Source organism: Carcharodon carcharias, chromosome 8 (genome assembly GCF_017639515.1).
Source record: "Carcharodon carcharias isolate sCarCar2 chromosome 8, sCarCar2.pri, whole genome shotgun sequence".
Lineage (NCBI taxonomy): Eukaryota > Metazoa > Chordata > Chondrichthyes > Lamniformes > Lamnidae > Carcharodon > Carcharodon carcharias.
Window position 1 is genome coordinate 306,551 of NC_054474.1, and position 18,352 is coordinate 324,902.

The 18,352-nt window shown below is 40.8% G+C and overlaps 1 protein-coding gene across 6 annotated transcripts in view; it reads right to left on the reverse strand.

Moving 5' to 3' along the window:
• arap3 (ArfGAP with RhoGAP domain, ankyrin repeat and PH domain 3) overlaps positions 1-18,352 on the reverse strand; it is a 491,562-nt gene that overhangs the window by 108,810 nt on the left and 364,400 nt on the right. For all 6 annotated transcript variants that reach the window (XM_041193181.1, XM_041193177.1, XM_041193179.1 and 3 more), the window contains one exon: positions 16,125-16,256. In XM_041193181.1, the coding sequence (XP_041049115.1) occupies positions 16,125-16,256 (132 nt within the window). The remainder of the gene's footprint in view (positions 1-16,124; positions 16,257-18,352) is intronic.

The window sequence follows — 18,352 nt, forward strand, 5'->3', positions numbered from 1 at the left end:
ATAGGTAGGACTAGCAAAGAAGTTCAGCAGAGGGAGTATGAGCAGATAGGAGCTAAATTAAAAAGCAGAACCTCAAAGGTAATAATCTCAAAGATTTGTGTGGGAGAAATTGGCTTCAAGTTCTGGGGCACTGGCACCAGTACCAGGAAAGTGGGAGCTGTACTGTTAGGACAGTCTTCACCTGAGCTGTGCTGAGACCTGTGTTCTGGCAAGTCTTTGGAATATAGAAGCATAGGAACAGGAGGAGACCATTTGGCCCTTAGAGCCTGCTCTGCAATTCAATAAGATCATGGCTGATCTGGTTGTAATCTCAATTCTACTTTCCCCTATGTCCTCCATAACCCTTGACTTCCTTGTCTATCAAAAACCTGTCTCTCTCAGCCTTGAATAAGTTCAATGAGTCAGCCTCCACTACTCTCTGGCGAAGAGAGAGTTCCAATACGAACAACCCTCTGAGGGGAAAAAAATTCTCCTCATTTCTGTCTTAAAAGGGAGACCTCTTATTCTTAAACCATGTCCCCCAGTTCCAGTCTCTCCCATATGTGGAAACATCCTCCCAGTATTCACTCCATCAAATCCCCTTAGGATCTTATGTTTCAATAAGATCCTAAGATTCTCATTCTTCTAAATTCCATTGGGTACAGGCCAAACCTGTCCAACCTTTCCTCATAGGATAAGCCCTTCATCCCAGGAATGAGTCGCATGAACCTTCTCTGACCTGCTTCAAAGGCAATTATATATTTTTTTTCAAATAAGGAGACCAAAACTGTACACAGTTCTCCAGATGTGGTCACACCAACACTCTTTCCAGCTGCAGTAAAACTTCTCTACTTTTATTTTCCATTCCCCTTGCAATAAACAGCAACTTTCCATTTGTCTTCCTAATCACTTGCTGTACCTGCACACTAACTTTATGTAATTCATGTATCAGGATACCCAGATCCCTCTGTACCTCAGAGTTCTGCAATCTCTCTCCATTTAAATAATATGTTGCTTTCTTATCCTTGCTGCCAAAGTGAACAAGTTCACATTTTCCCACATTATACTCCATCTGTCAAATTTCTGCCCACTCATATAACCTACTTATATCCCTTTGCAGACTCTCTACTATCTCTTGACAAATTACTTTCCTACCTATCTTTGTGCCATTGGCAATATATAGCCACCATACATTTGGTCCCTTCATCCAAGTCATTAATATAGGTTGTAAATAACTGAGGCCCTGGTACTGATCCCTGCGTCACTCCGTTAGTTAAAGTTTGCCAACCCAAAAAAGACCCATTTATCCTGACTCTCTGCTTCCTGTTAGCTAACCAATCCTTTATCCGTGCTCATATGTTATCCCCTACATCATGTTCTCTTATCTTGTGTAGTAACCTTTGATGTGGCACCTTATCAAATGCCATTTGGAAATCCACGTGCACCACATTTACAGGTTCCCCTTGTCATGGAACGATCATATTTTTCATAATATTATTGTGGGGTATTGTACAAATTGTGTGTGTGGGTGGTTCAGTCTCTGTGGCTGCATTTTTTAAATTCATTCATGGGATGTGGGTATCGCTGACTCAGCCAGCATTTATTGCCTTTCCCTAACTGCCCTTGTTCAGAGGGCATTTAAATGCTAGTGAGCGAACAAAGGTAAAGACTCAGTGGATAGGGTGTGAAGGGAATTTGCATTTTAAGATAAATGGGGAGGTGTTTGGTTTTAAAAGAGACAGGTAGAATGTTTACAACTAACAAGATAAAGATGGTAGGTTATTACATTGTTTTTTTCCCCAAAAGTGCTGGCCATGACAACATGAAAGATTTTTATATTATGGGAAATGTAAATTCCAAAGACATGTGGGAGCAATGGGGTTTACAGATTAAAGAGGATGGAATATATTTAAAGAAGGATGGAAGGCTGTGTGTGGTGTGGCCGTGTAATATCTGAAAGATACACTGTGTGAAACAGATTTGGGGAAAAGCCTCTAGCCACTTTGCAGAAGTCTGCTGTTCCAGTAACCAAAGTTGTGTTGAAAGCCCTTGGAATTCCACTGTCAAGTGGATGCTTCTGGTAACCTTGCTGGATTGTTGCTATAAATTTAAAGTCCATTTTGGACTGTTGCCTGAAAGGGGGTGTGCAGTTGGGAGTCTGGTTAACGAGGAATTTTGGGAACTGTTCTAATATTGAGCAACGACGTAATTGTAATCTTGTGTATGTGTGTTATTCATTTCTTTTGTTAATAAATGTTTTAATTTAAGTTTTAAAATCTCTAAAGATGCTAGTGGACTCATTACTTCTGAATTCAGTGCACAAATCTTCTCGTAATAAATACAAATTGCAAAACCAGAACAAAAACAGAAAGTGCTGGAAAAGCTCAACGCATCTGGCAGCATCTGTGGAGAGAGAAACAGAGTTAATGTTTCGAGCCTGTACAACCTTCCTTCAGAGCCATTGTGACAATGTGGCCAAGGTTCCCTTGTGGATTTGCTCAGCCTGGCAAATACCACCTGTCGTATCATAATACCCTTTATCCATCTTGTATCATCTCGTATCATAATACCCTTTATCCATCTTGTATCATCTCGTATCATAATACCCTTTATCCATCTTGTATCATCTCGTATCATAATACCCTTTATCCATCTTGTATCATCTCGTATCATAATACCCTTTATCCAACTTGTATCATCTCGTATCATAATACCCTTTATCCAACTTGTATCATCTCGTATCATAATACCCTTTATCCATCTTGTATCATCTCGTATCATAATACCCTTTATCCATCTTGTATCATCTCGTATCATAATACCCTTTATCCATCTTGTATCATCTCGTATCATAATACCCTTTATCCATCTTGTATCATCTCGTATCATAATACCCTTTATCCAACTTGTATCATCTCGTATCATAATACCCTTTATCCATCTTGTATCATCTCGTATCATAATACCCTTTATCCATCTTGTATCATCTCGTATCATAATACCCTTTATCCAACTTGTATCATCTCGTATCATAATACCCTTTATCCATCTTGTATCATCTCGTATCATAATACCCTTTATCCAACTTGTATCATCTCGTATCATAATACCCTTTCACCATCTTGTATCATCTCGTATCATAATACCCTCTATCCAACTTGTATCATCTCGTATCATAATACCCTTTATCCATCTTGTATCATCTCGTATCATAATACCCTTTATCCAACTTGTATCATCTCGTATCATAATACCCTTTATCCATCTTGTATCATCTCGTATCATAATACCCTTTATCCATCTTGTATCATCTCGTATCATAATACCCTTTATCCAACTTGTATCATCTCGTATCATAATACCCTTTATCCATCTTGTATCATCTCGTATCATAATACCCTTTATCCAACTTGTATCATCTCGTATCATAATACCCTCTATCCAACTTGTATCATCTCGTATCATAATACCCTTTATCCATCTTGTATCATCTCGTATCATAATACCCTTTATCCAACTTGTATCATCTCGTATCATAATACCCTTTATCCATCTTGTATCATCTCGTATCATAATACCCTTTCTCCAACTTGTATCATCTTGTATCATAATACCCTTTATCCATCTTGTATCATCTCGTATCATAATACCCTCCATCCAACTTGTATCATCTCGTATCATAATACCCTTTATCCATCTTGTATCATCTCGTATCATAATACCCTTTATCCAACTTGTATCATCTCGTATCATAATACCCTTTATCCAACTTGTATCATCTCGTATCATAATACCCTCCATCCAACTTGTATCATCTCGTATCATAATACCCTTTATCCATCTTGTATCATCTCGTATCATAATACCCTTTATCCATCTTGTATCATCTCGTATCATAATACCCTTTATCCATCTTGTATCATCTCGTATCATAATACTCTTTATCCATCTTGTATCATCTCGTATCATAATACTCTTTATCCATCTTGTATCATCTCGTATCATAATACCCTTTATCCAACTTGTATCATCTCGTATCATAATACCCTTTATCCAACTTGTATCATCTCGTATCATAATACCCTTTATCCAACTTGTATCATCTCGTATCATAATACCCTTTATCCAACTTGTATCATCTTGTATCATAATACCCTTTATCCATCTTGTATCATCTCGTATCATAATACCCTCTATCCAACTTGAATCATCTCGTATCATAATACTCTTTATCCATCTTGTATCATCTCGTATCATAATACCCTTTATCCAACTTGTATCATCTTGTATCATAATACCCTTTATCCATCTTGTATCATCTCGTATCATAATACCCTTTATCCATCTTGTATCATCTCGTATCATAATACCCTTTATCCATCTTGTATCATCTCGTATCATAATACCCTTTATCCAACTTGTATCATCTCGTATCATAATACCCTTTATCCATCTTGTATCATCTCGTATCATAATACCCTCTATCCAACTTGTATCATCTCGTATCATAATACCCTCTATCCAACTTGTATCATCTCGTATCATAATACCCTCTATCCAACTTGTATCATCTCGTATCATAATACCCTCTATCCAACTTGTATCATCTCGTATCATAATACCCTCTATCCAACTTGTATCATCTCGTATCATAATACCCTCTATCCAACTTGTATCATCTCGTATCATAATACCCTTTATCCATCTTGTATCATCTCGTATCATAATACCCTCTATCCAACTTGTATCATCTCGTATCATAATACCCTTTATCCATCTTGTATCATCTCGTATCATAATACCCTTTATCCATCTTGTATCATCTCGTATCATAATACCCTCCATCCAACTTGTATCATCTCGTATCATAATACCCTTTATCCATCTTGTATCATCTCGTATCATAATACCCTTTATTCAACTTGTATCATCTCGTATCATAATACCCTTTATCCATCCTGTATCATCTCGTATCATAATACCCTCTATCCAACTTGTATCATCTCGTATCATAATACCCTTTATCCATCTTGTATCATCTCGTATCATAATACCCTTTATCCAACTTGTATCATCTCGTATCATAATACCCTTTATCCAACTTGTATCATCTTGTATCATAATACCCTTTATCCATCTTGTATCATCTCGTATCATAATACCCTTTATCCATCTTGTATCATCTCGTATCATAATACCCTTTATCCATCTTGTATCATCTCGTATCATAATACCCTTTATCCATCTTGTATCATCTCGTATCATAATACCCTTTATCCATCTTGTATCATCTCGTATCATAATACCCTCTATCCAACTTGTATCATCTCGTATCATAATACCCTTTATCCAACTTGTATCATCTCGTATCATAATACCCTTTATCCATCTTGTATCATCTCGTATCATAATACCCTCTATCCAACTTGCTTGTTACTTCCTCAAAAAACTCTAATAAATTAGTTAAACATGATTTCCCTTTCACAAAGCCATGTTGACTGCCTGATCACGTTATGATTTTCTGGGTATCCTGCTATAACCTCCTTAATAATGGATTCTAGCAATTTCCCTATGACAGATGTTAAGCTAACTGACCTGTAATTTCCTGCTTTCTGTCTCCCTCCTTTCTTGAATAAAGGTGTTGCATTAGTTATTTGCCAATCCTCTGGGATCCTTCCAGAATCGAAGGAATTTTGGAAGGTTATAACCAATGCATCCATTATCTCTGCAGCCACTTCTTTTTGGACCTGGGGGTGCAGGCCACCTAACCCTGGCTCCTTGGCACAGCCTTTAGTTCTAATAGTTTTCCCAGCACCTTTTCCCGAGGGATGGTGATTGTTTTAAGTTCCTGTTCACTTCTTGATATTCAAGTTTGTTTAGTAAGTTTTCTAAGTCTTCTACAGTGAAGATAGACACAAAATACCTGTTCAATGCCTCCACCATTTCCTTGTTTTCATTATCAATTCCCCAGACTCATTCTCTCTACTGGGCCAACACGAGCTTTATTTACAAAAACAAAAATACCTAGAAAAACTCAGCATGTCTGACAGCATCTGCGGAGAGGGATACAGTTGACGTTTCGAGTCCGTATGACCCTTCATCAAAACTAAGACATAAAGAAATGAGATGAAATATAAGCTGGTAGAGGGGGGTGGGACAGGAGAGCTCAATAGGGGGCCAGTGATAGGTGGAGGCCAGGAAGAGACTGCCAAAGACTGCCATAGACAAAAGGACAAAGGGGTGTTGACAGTGGTGTTATTATCTAAAGGATGTGCTAATGGGGACATTAAGGGAAGCAAGATTAAGGGAAGCAAGATAGTGGCAGATAGTCCTAGTGGGGGTGGGGTGGGGGGAAGGGATCGAAATGGGCTGAAAGGTGGAGATGAAACAATAGATCAAAATAAATTTAAAAATAGGAGGGAAAAGAAAAAAATATAGTGTAAAAAATGATAAATTATTGGAAAAAGGGGTATTGGAAAGGGGGTGGGGATGGAGGAGAGAATTTATGATCTGAAATTGTTAAACTCAATATTAAGTCCGGAAGGCTGCAAAGTGCCTAGTCGGAAGATGAGGTGCTGGTTACTCTTTTCCTATTGAAATACTTGTAGAAACTCTTACTCTGTTTTGTATTACCAGCCAGCTTTCTCTCATATTCAACTTTCTCCCCCTTATTTTTTGTCATTCTTTGCTGGTCCTTAAAATCTGACCAATCTTCTGGCCTACCACCAATTTGTGCAGCTTTGTACAGTGTTTCTTTCAATTTGATAAAATCCTTAACTTCTTTATTGCATCCTTCTCAAATAATATTTCTTTCTTACTGGGATAAATCTTTGCTGAGAGTTATTAAATAGTCATATAATTAGCACAATAGAGAGGGCTTTAAACTAAATAGTTGGCAGGGGGTCAAATGAGGGGAGATGTGATAAATTAAAGTGAGAGGAAACAAATGCGTGGAGTCAGGAAAACCTATAATGGAGAATAAGGAAATGGTGAGAAACTATACAAATACTTTGTGTCTGTCTTCATGGGGGAAAATACTAAAAATCTCCCAGGAATAATGGGGAATCAAGGGGCTAGTGTAATGCAAAACATTAGTACTGGTAAAAAGATAGTACTGGGGAAATTAACAGGACTTAAATTAGATAAATCCCATGGACCTGATGATTAGCATCCCAGAGTGTTGAAGGAGGTGGCTATAGAGACAATAGATGCATTAGTGGTCATCCTTAAAAATTCTATAGATTCTGGAATGGTTCCTGCAGATTGGAAAGTGGCAAATGTGACCCGACTATTTATGAAAGGAGGGAGAAAATGGGGAACTACAGACCTGTTGGCCTAACATCAGCAGCAGGGAAAATGCTGGAATCTATAATAAAGGATACGATAACAGGACATTTAGAAAATAATGGTAGCATTGGACAGAGTCAACATGGATTTAGGAAAGGGAAATCATTTTGGAGTTTTTTGAGGATGTAACCAGCAGAAAAGATTAGTGGGAGCTGGTGGACGTGGTATATTTAGATTTTCAGGAAGCTCTTGATAAGGTCCCACACAAGAGGTTAGTAAACAAAGTTAGAGCACATGGGATTGGTGGAAATATACTGGCATGGATTGAGAACTGGGCCTGAATTTTTTGCTTGTTGGGCGCACGCAATTGGCAGGCCTGGGGTGGACAGGAAACGGCCCCTGACCACAATTTCACACTAGCTGGACAATGAACAATCAGCTAACATGAAAAGCTGCTGAGAAAAGCTCAGCACTGCCAGGGGGAGCGGGGAGAGGGCGGGTGTCGACCTCACCGCCAGTGTTGGTGAGCACTTTCAGTAAGCTCCCTGAAGACAGGCAGCTGCCCCAAGGAGCTGCAGACCTCCACAGAATAAACATAACAACAAAAATGCTTCAAAATATGTCCATGCAGCACAATCAAGCATCTGAAAGCAAATCTCATAAAACACCAGCCCCCAGATATCTCTTTTTAGTTTATTTCTCCACAGAGATTTCATCCTGTCCTGGAAGACTACAGGACATTCAGGGTGGTGGTGGGGGGGAGGGGGGGGGGTAGGGGGGCGGTGGGGGGGAACAGCCAGTGGTCGTGGTACACATTGGTACAAACAACATAGGTAAAAAAAAAGGATGAGGTCCTAATAGCCGAATATAGGGAGTTAGGAAGTAAGTTGAAAAATAGGACCTCAAAGGTAGTGATCTCAGGATTACTACCAGTGCCACGTGCCAGTCAGAGTAGAAATAGCAGGATATATTGGATGAATACAGCTGAAGAGATGATGTGAGGGGGAGGGTTTCAGATTCCTGGGACATTGGGACTGGTTCTGGGGGAGGTGGGACCAGTACAAACTGGACGGGTTACACCTGGGCAGGACCGGGACTGATGTCCCGGGGGAATATTTGCTAGAGTGGTTGGGAAGGGTTTAAAATACATGGCAGGGGGATGGGAACCTATGCAAGGAGTCAGGGGAGGGGGAATCAAGGACAAGAACAAAATACAGAAAGCGGAATAAGAAAAGTGATAGGCAGAGAAATCAAGGACAAGAATCAACCAGGGCCTCAGTGAAAAATAGTGGGATCAGGACAAGTAATGTTAAAAAGACAAGCCTTAAGGCTTTGTGCCTTAACACAAGGAGCATTCACAATAACTAACCGCGCAAATAGATGTAAACAAGTATGATATAGTCGGGATTACGGAGACATGGCTGCAGGGTGACCAGGGATGGGACCTGAACATCCAGGGGTATTCAGTATTTAGGAAGGACAGACAAAAAGGACAAGGCGGTGGAGTTGCATTGCTGGTTAAAGAGGAAATTAACGCAATAGTGAGGAAAGATATTAGCTCCAACAATGTGGAATCTGTATGGGTAGAGCTGAGAAACACTAAGGGGCAAAAAACGTTCGTGGGGGTTGTATATAGACCCCCAAACTGTAGTGGTGATGTTGGGAATGGCATTAAACAGGAAATTAGAGACTCATGCAATAAAGGAACATCTGTAATTATGTGTGACTTTAATATGCATTTAGATTGGGCAAATCAAATTAGTAACAATACTGTAGAGGAGGAATTCCTGGAGTGTATACGGGATGTTTTTCTGGACCAATGCGTTGAGGAACCAACTAGAGAACAGGCCATCCTAGACTGGGTATTGTGTAATGAGAAAGGAATAATTGGCAATCTAGTTGTGCGAGGCCCCTTGGGGATAACCGACCATTATATTGGATTCTTCATCAAGATGAAGAGTGATGTAGTTGATTCTGAGACGAGGGTCCTGAATCTTAATAAAGGAAACTATGATGGTATGAGGCACGAGTTGGCTATGATGGATTGGGAAATGTTACTTAAAGGGATGACAGTGGATAGGCAATGGCAAACATTCAAAGAGCGCATGGGTGAACTGCAACAATTGTTTATTCCTGTCTGGCGCAAAAGTAAAACAGGAAAGGTGGCCAAACCATGGCTTACAAGGGAAATTAGAGATAGTATTAGATCCAAGGAAGAGGCTTACAAATTGGCCAGAAAAAGCAATAGACCTGAGGATGGGAGCAGTTTAGAATTCAACAAAGGAGGGCCAAGGGATTGATTAAGAAGGGGATAATTGAGTACAAGAGTAAGCTTGTGGGGAACATAAAAATGGACTGTAAAAATTTCTATAGGCATGTGAAGAGAATAAGACTGGTGAAGACAAAAGTAGGTCCCTTACAGTCAGAAACAGGGGAATTTATAATGGAGAACAAAGAAATGGCTGACCAACCAAATACATACTTTGGTTCATCTTTCATAAAGGAGGACACAAATAACATACCAGAAATGTTGGGGAACACAGGATTTAGTGAGAGGGAGGAACTGAAAGAAATCAGTATTAGGAGGGAAATGGTGTTGGGGACATTGATGGGATTGAAGGCCGATAAATCCCCAGGGCCTGATAATCTACATCCCAGAGTACTTATGGAAGTGGTCCGAGAAATGGCAGATGCATTGGTGGTCATCTTCCGAGATTCTATAGACTCTGGAATAGTTCCTACAGATTGGAGGGTAGCTAATGTAACCCCACTGTTTAAAAATAGAGGTAGAGAGAAAACAGGGAATTATAGACCAGTCAGCCTGACATCGGTAGTGGGGAAAATTCTAGAGTCCATTATCACAGAATCACACAGTGCAGAAGAGGCCTTTCGGTCCATCAAATCTGCACTGACATGTGAGAAACACCCGACCTACCTACCTAATCCCATTTACCAGCACTTGGCCCATAGCCTTAAATGTTATGATGTGCCAAGTGCTTATCCAGGTACTTTTTAAAGGACGTGAGGCAACCCACCTCCTCCACCCTCCCAGGCAGTGCATTCCAGACCGTCACCACCCTCTGGGTAAAAAAGTTTTTCCTCACATCCCCCTCAAACCTCCTGCCCCTCACCTTGAACTTATGTCCTCTCGTGACTGACCGTTCAACTAAGGGGAACAGCTGCTCCCTATCCACCCTGTCCATGCCCCTCATAATCTTGTACACCTCGATCAGGTCACCCTTCAGTCTTCTCTGCTCCAACGAAAACAACCCAAGTCTTTCCAACCTTTCTTCATAACTTAAATGTTTCATCCCAGGCAACATCCTGGTGAATCTCCTCTGCAGCTCCTCCAGTGCAATCACATCCTTCCTATAATGTGACAACCAGAACTGCACACAGTACTCCAGCTGTGGCCTCACCAAGGTTGTATACAACTCCAACATGACCTCCCTACTTCTGTAATCAATGCCTCGATTGATAAAGGCAAGTGTCCCATATGCCTTTTTCACCACCCCACTAACATGCCCCTCCACCTTCAGAGATCTATGGACACATACGCCAAGGTCCCTCTGTTCCTCAGAACTTCCAAGTGTCATGCCATTCATTGAATACTTCCTTGTCAAATTACTCCTTTCAAAGTGTATCACCTCACACTTTTCATGGTTAAATTCCATCTGCCACTTATCTGCCCAATTGACCATCCCATTTATATCTTCCTGTAGCCCGAGACACTCAATCACACCATTAACCACCTAGCCAATCTTTGTGTCATCCGCAAATTTACTAATCCTACTCTCCACATAGTCACCTGTGTCTGCATTAGTCATCTATGTTGTTTATATAAATGACAAATAATAGGGAACCGAGCACAGATCCCTGTGGTACGCCACTGGACACTGGATTCCAGTCACTAAAGCATCCTTTTGTCATCACCCTCTGTCTTCTACAACTAAGCCAATTTTGAATCCATCTTATCAAATTACCCTGTATCCCATGTGCATTTGCCTTCTTTACAAGTCTCCCATGTGGGGCCTTGTCAAAGGCTTTGCTGAAATCCATATAAACTACATCAACTGCCCTACCCTTATCTACACACCTGGTCATCTCCTCAAAAATTCAATCAAATTTGTTAGGCATGACCTCCCTCTGACAAAGTCATGCTGAATATCCCTGATCAAACCTTGCCTCTCCAAGTGGAGATAGATTTTCTCCTTCAGCGTTTTCTCCAATAGTTTCCCTACCACTGACATGAGACTCACTGGCCTGTAGTTCCCTGGCTTATCTCTACAACCCTTCTTAAATAGCGGAACCACATTAGCTGTTCTCCAGTCCTCTGACACCTCCCCTGTAGCCAGAGAGGAATTAAAAATTTGGGTCAGAGCCCCTGCGATCTTCTCCCTTGCCTCCCTCAGCAGTTTGGGACACAAATCTTCTGGACCTGGAGATTTGTCCTTTTTTAAGCCTGCCAACACCTCCAATACCTTGTCACTCCCTATATCAAGTTGCTTAAGAACCTCACGGTCTCTCTCCCTGAGTTCGATACCTTTATCTTCATTCTCTTGGGTGAAGATGGATGTGAAGTATTCGTTCAACACAGAGATGTCCTCTGGCTCCACCCATAGATTGCCCCCTTGGTCCCTTATGGGCCTTACTCTTTCCATGGTTATCCTCTTCCCAATGATCTACTTATAGAATATCTTGGGATTTTCCCTACTTTTACTAGCCAGAGCTTTCTCATATCCTCTCTTTGCTCTCCTAATTGCTTTCTTAAGCTCCCTCCTGCACTGTCTGTACTCCACTAATGTCTCCGCTGATTTGCTTCCCTTGTACCTGCTAAAAGCCTCTCTTTTCCTTCTCATCATAACCTGAATATCTCTGGTCATCCATGGTTCTCTGGGCTTGTTACTTCTTCCTATCACCCCAGAGGGAACATGTTGAGCCTGTACCCTCCCCATTTCCTTTTTGAACACCCCCCACTGCTCCTCTGTAGATTTTCCCACAAGTAGCTGTTCTCAGTCTACCTTGGCCAGATCCTGTCTTACTTTACTAAAATCCACTCTCCCCCAATCCAAAACATTTTTTTTGCAACTTGTCTATTTATTTGTCAATAACAAGCTTAATTTGTACAATGTTATGGTTGCTATCACTAAAATGCTCCCCCACCCCCACCTGTCCGGCTTCATTCCCCAGAACTAGGTCCAAGCAGATCAACCATGGTCTTATTGAATGGTGGAGCAGGCCCAAGGGCCATATGGTCTACTCCTGTTCCTATTTCTTATGATGCTATGTTCTTATGTAATTTGCGAAGAAGATATCGGAGTCCGCAAAGGAATATAGGTAGGTTACATGAGCGGGATAGAAAATTGCAGATGGTCAATGGGTATTTTTCGGGCTGCAGGAAGGTTTGTAGTGGAGTTCCCCAGGGGTCAGTATTGGGACACTTGCTTTTCCTGATATATATTAATGACCTAGATCTTGGTGTACAGGGGACAATTTCAAAATTTGCAAATGATATGAAGCTTGGGAGTGTTGTGAGCTGCGAGGAGAATATAGAACTTCAAGAGGACATAGACAAGCTGGTGGAGTGGGCAGATCGGTGGCAGATGAAGTTCAATGCGGAGAACTGTGAGATGATGCATTTTGGTAGGAAGAACATGGACAGACAATATAAAATAAGGCATGACAATTTGAAGGGGGTGCAGGGACAGAAAGACCTGGAGGTGTATGTGCATAGATCACTGAAGGTGACAGGACAGGTGGAGAGAGCAGTTAGTAAAGCATATAGTATCCTGGGCTTTATTAATAGGGGCATAGAGTACAAGAGCAGGGAAGTTATGCTGAATTTATATAAGACACTCTTTAGACCTCAGCTGGAGTATTGTGTACAGTTCTGGGCACCATATTTTAGGAAGGATGTGAACACATTGGAGAGAGTGCAGAAGAGATTTACAGGAATTGTTCCAGGGATGAGAAACTTCAGCTATGAGGATAGATTGGAGAGATTGGGACTGTTTTCCTTGGAGAGAAGAAGGCTGAGAGGAGATTTGATAGATATGATCAAAATAATGCGGGGGCTGGACAGAGCAGATAGGGAGAAGCTGTTCCCACTCGTAAAAGGATCAAGAACGAGAGGGCACAGATTTAAAGCGATCTGCAAAAGAAGCAAATGTGACATGAGAAAAATTTTTTTCAAACAACAAGTGGTTTGGGTCTGGAATGCACTGCCTGGAAGTGTGGTGGAGGCAGGTTCAATCAAGGCATTCAATTATGAGGGACATAGATAGGGTAGACAGGGTGGAAAGATCAATAACCAAGGAGCATAGATTTTAGGTAAGGGGCAGGAGGTTTAGAGGGGATGTGAGGAAGAATCTTTTTCACCCAGAAGTTGGTGGGGATCTGGAACCCACTGACTGAAAGGGTGGTAGACACAGAAACCCTCATAACATTTAACATGTACTTGGATGTGCACTTGCGATGCCATAGCATACAAGGTTATGGGCCTAGTGCTGGAAAATAGGATTAGAATGGTTAGGTACTTGTTTGACCGGCGCAGACTCGATGGACTGAAGTGCCTTTTTCTGTGCTATAGACCCCTATGACTATGACTCAAGAGGCATTAGATGATTATTTGAGTAGAAACAACATGCAGGAGCATGGGGAAAAGGCAGGACAATGGCATTAGGTCACAATGCTCATTTCGAAAGCTGGTGCAGACATGATGGGCACAATGGCCTCCTTCTGTGCCAATAAAATTCTGTGATTTTGTGACTCTGAGTATAATGTGGTAACATGTGAGCTTGTCCACCTTGGCAGGAAGAAAAATAAAGCAGCAAATTATTTAAATGGAAAGAGGCTGCAGAATGCTGCAGTACAGAAGGATCTGGATGTCCTGGCTTTTGTATCACAAAACATTAGTATGTAAGTACAGCAAGTGATTAGGAAGGCAAATCGAATGTTGCTGAGAAAAGAGACAAGCTGTCGAAGCTTTTCATCATACACGCATCAGGACTAATTCATAAGAATACTAAATCTCAAAGGGAACAACAATTTATACTGCATGGGAAAAGGGTGCTGGCTGGTTGGCAAGTGGAGCCAAAAAGGCATTGTGCCAACCACACAAATGAGTAATGTGGTTTCTAAATTTCAGTGCGGGTGTGATGCTAGGTTTGTAGGCTGTAGTTCACAATGATTGGTGGAGCGTATCAAAAAGCATGTTCCTTAGGCTGTCTACAACAGGCAAAGTCCTGACCGTACTCAATCAACCCATGCTTGCAAAACTCAGAACACAGTGTCCAACATTAGATGTGATACTGTGATTGGACAACAGTTACTAAACAATCCCGATTGTGCTCAGAATTCTACTAACCTCCAACTTAAGACTCTCAGTCAGTCTTGCATGTGGCTTACTTACACATGCTAGAAGCTACATATATTCTACATGGCCCTGTACTTTGCAACATGTTAACACATTGCACCTTCTTCAACTAAACAAAAGCTTGAGGGACAACCATTCGTTGGTTCATTCCTCATGGCAATGCTTTACCCAATAAGAATCAACCTGTCTGTTTTGAATTTAAACTAAACCTTGGCAGTTAATATTCCCTGGTACATTTACTAGGGGAATGTCTCTACCAATCAGAGTCAACTTACCAATCAACCAGCACTATCTTCTCATGCAGTATAATACGTTGTTACCTTTGAGATTTGGTATTCTTGTGAATCTGCCCTGATGAGTGTAAGTTAAAAGGCTTCAACAGCATGTTGCTTTTTTTTTTAGCAAGAATCAAGATCTGTATGAATGACTGGATTGTTGCCACTTGTTGCAAAAGGAATGGAATATAAAAGTAGGAAAGTTTTTCTGCAAGTTGTACAGGGAATTGGTGAGACCACATCAATAGTGCTGTGTACAGTTTTAGTCTCCTGATTTAAGAAAGGATATAATTGCATCAGAAGCAGTTCAGAGAAGGTTCACTTGACTGATTCCTGGGATGGAGGGGTTGTCTTATGAGGAAAAGTTGGACAGGTTGGACCTGTATCCATTGGAGTTTAGAAGAATGAGAGGTGATCTTATTGAAACATGTAAGACCCCGAGAGGACTTGACAGGGTCCTTCTTGTGGAAGAGACTAGAACTAGGGGACACTGTTTAAAAATAAGGGGGTTCCTATTTAAGGTAGAGAAAATGTTTTCTCTCAGAATGTCTGCGTTTCTTGAATTCTCTTCCCCAGAGAGCAATGGAGGCAGGGTCATCTAATATTTTTAAGGCTGAGTTAGATAGATTCTTGACCAACAAGGGAGTCAAAGAGTATCGTGGGTAGACAGGAAAATGAAGTTGAGGCTACAATCAGATCAACCATGGTCTTCTTGAAATGTCAGAGCAGGCTCAAAGGGCTGAATAGCCTACTCCTGCTCCTAATCTCTATGCTCTTATGTTCTTATGTGTATCTTGAGTGCCACATCACTCAATGGAGTCGGTGTACCAAAGCAACACTCCAATGCATCACTTCACACCTACAAGGAGAGCTGCAAGAAATACACTCCATGAAATCTCCCATATTGTGTCCAAAACGATTATTTCAGACTGTTGGAAACTGCAAGACATTATAGTTTGGAACCTGGTCTGGTCAACATGTGGCTTCCATACTCACAATACTTAATTGACTCCTCAGTCTCTCAAAGCATCTAGGAATGGAAAATAAAAGTGACCATGCCAACATCCTCAAAACATCCTGAAAACAAATATTTTAAATAAATGAGGTTTGGTCTGATGTCAGTCTATCACAGGACAGCCTAACCGGCTACCAGAAAGCATGTGATTATTCTAACGGACAGCCAGCGTTATTGAATATCTGTGACATACCATCTTTGCATTTCTTGTTGCTGGGTAGTTTTGTCATGGCTGATGTTTTGTACAGGTACCCACATTGCACTGCAGGCTGTGAGATTTCGCTGTAAACGCCCATTGAAGCCAAGGAGTTAGGGCTTGAAATTTCTGCCAAAAGTAGATGACAGTCATGTTTCAGTATATGTTATACAACAACTTATACAATGTTACAGCAGTCATTGGATTGGTAAACCAAGTTAACAACAACTTGAATTTATATAGCGCCTTTAATGTAGAAAAACATCCCAAGGTGCTTCACAGGAGTGTTATCAGACAATAAGCTGCCGAAGATTTTGTTTTCAGGAGCTGCACTGAGTGCCTCCTGGGACATGTATTAAGTTTAGCATTTCTGTGAATTTTGACACATTGGAATGCTCTTTTTTTGAAAGAATGTGTCTTTGATCACTTAATAGAACATAAAAATAATGGATGTTTTTCCAAAGCTAACCACTTCAACAACTTGACCAGTGAAAACCAATCAGCTGGTTGGCACCTCTGAGGTATCACACTGAATTGTAGCAGTAATTAATAGACATGTAATTAATAGTAATGTAATGTAATTAATGTAATTAATAGACATGGACCAATAACAAATCCTTGGACTTGATCTTTTAGAGTTTTTCCCCAACAAGAAACACCTTAAACATTTACTCCTCCACAATGCACAGTAGCAGCAGCGCGTACCATATTCACGATGCACTGCAGCAAATCATCAAGGCTCTTTCGACAGCACCTTCCAAACCCACAACCTCTACCACCTAGAAGGACAAGGGCAACAGACAGACGGGAACACTCCCACCTGGAAGTTCCCCTCCAAGTCACTCACCATCCTGACTTGGAAATATATCGCCGTTCCTTCACTGTCGTTGGGTCAAAATCCTGGAATTCCCTCCCTAACTGCACTGTGGGTGTACCTACACCATATGGACTGCAGTGGTTCAAGAAGGCAGCTCACCATCACCTTCTGAAGGGTAACTGGGAATGGGTAATAAACGTTAGCCCAGCCAGTGATGCTCACATCTCATGAAAGAATAAAAAAAAATGTCTGCAGCACCAGAATTTGAAAACCTGCAGTCATCTTACTTCAGTGTCAGGGCCCAGATTCCACATCATCCAATGCTGTTATCCACATAAAATCACTTCTATCACTCGCCTGATATTATTGAACATAAACAACTCAGTTTCCAACTATTGGCCATCAATTAGTTCTATTATTGCTTTAGCTATGTGGCTGTCTGACTCAGTAATATTACTTCCTTGCTCTATATTTATATTGTTCATATTCAAATGGGTTTTGGGAGGTCCTCTTTCCTAGTTGTTGCCTCTCTAGCATTTGGGACATTTCATTATATTAAAGGCACTATATAAATCTATAATCCAGTTCGGCAGAACAGGCACGAGAGGCTGAATAGCCTCCTCCTATTTCCATTTGGTTGCAGGAACATATATACTACACTTGAGATGCGTGATGGTCAGCACATTGGTATTCCTGACTCTCAGAATGATGCTGGAAGGTGAAGTTGTTGCATTTGTTTTGTTAACAAGATGTGGGGTTCAAGCACCATCCCAGGGACTTGAGCACATAATTGAGCTGACACACAGTTCAGTACCGAGGGGACATAGATCTGTCAGAGCTGCCTTCCTGGTGAGATGGTAAACTGAGGCCCTGTCTGCCCTCACAACTTGACACAAAATATCTCACATTAATACTTCCAAGTACAGCACAGGAGTTCTCTCCAGTATCCAGGTCAAAATTTATTCCATATCCAATATCCAGTCTTTATCTCATTGTTGTTTCAATGATCTTGCTGTGTGCAAATTGACTGCATTATTTCCCCAAATTGCACTTCAGTAAAATATCTATGTGGCTATGAAATATTTTGTGCCGTTTTTTGGTTTTTGAAAGATGCTATATAAAGGTAAGTAATTTCTTTCTTTAACTTTGAGGAACTCAGCAAGGTGAGGACCAGTTAGTCTTTTCTTCTCTCTCATATTAAACATCTAATCACAATCAGGACAGTTATAACATAGGCCAATGAAAACTGCTTTCTATCACCACAGGGCAGACAAGAGCAAATTGATATTCAATGCATCTTAAGCATTTGCAAATACTTCCTCAATACAAATGTAAAAATTATGCACAGAATGCCACAGGAGGTAGTTTAATGCAGAGAGATCCTCTTGTGCAGAGATGGAGGTGTAGT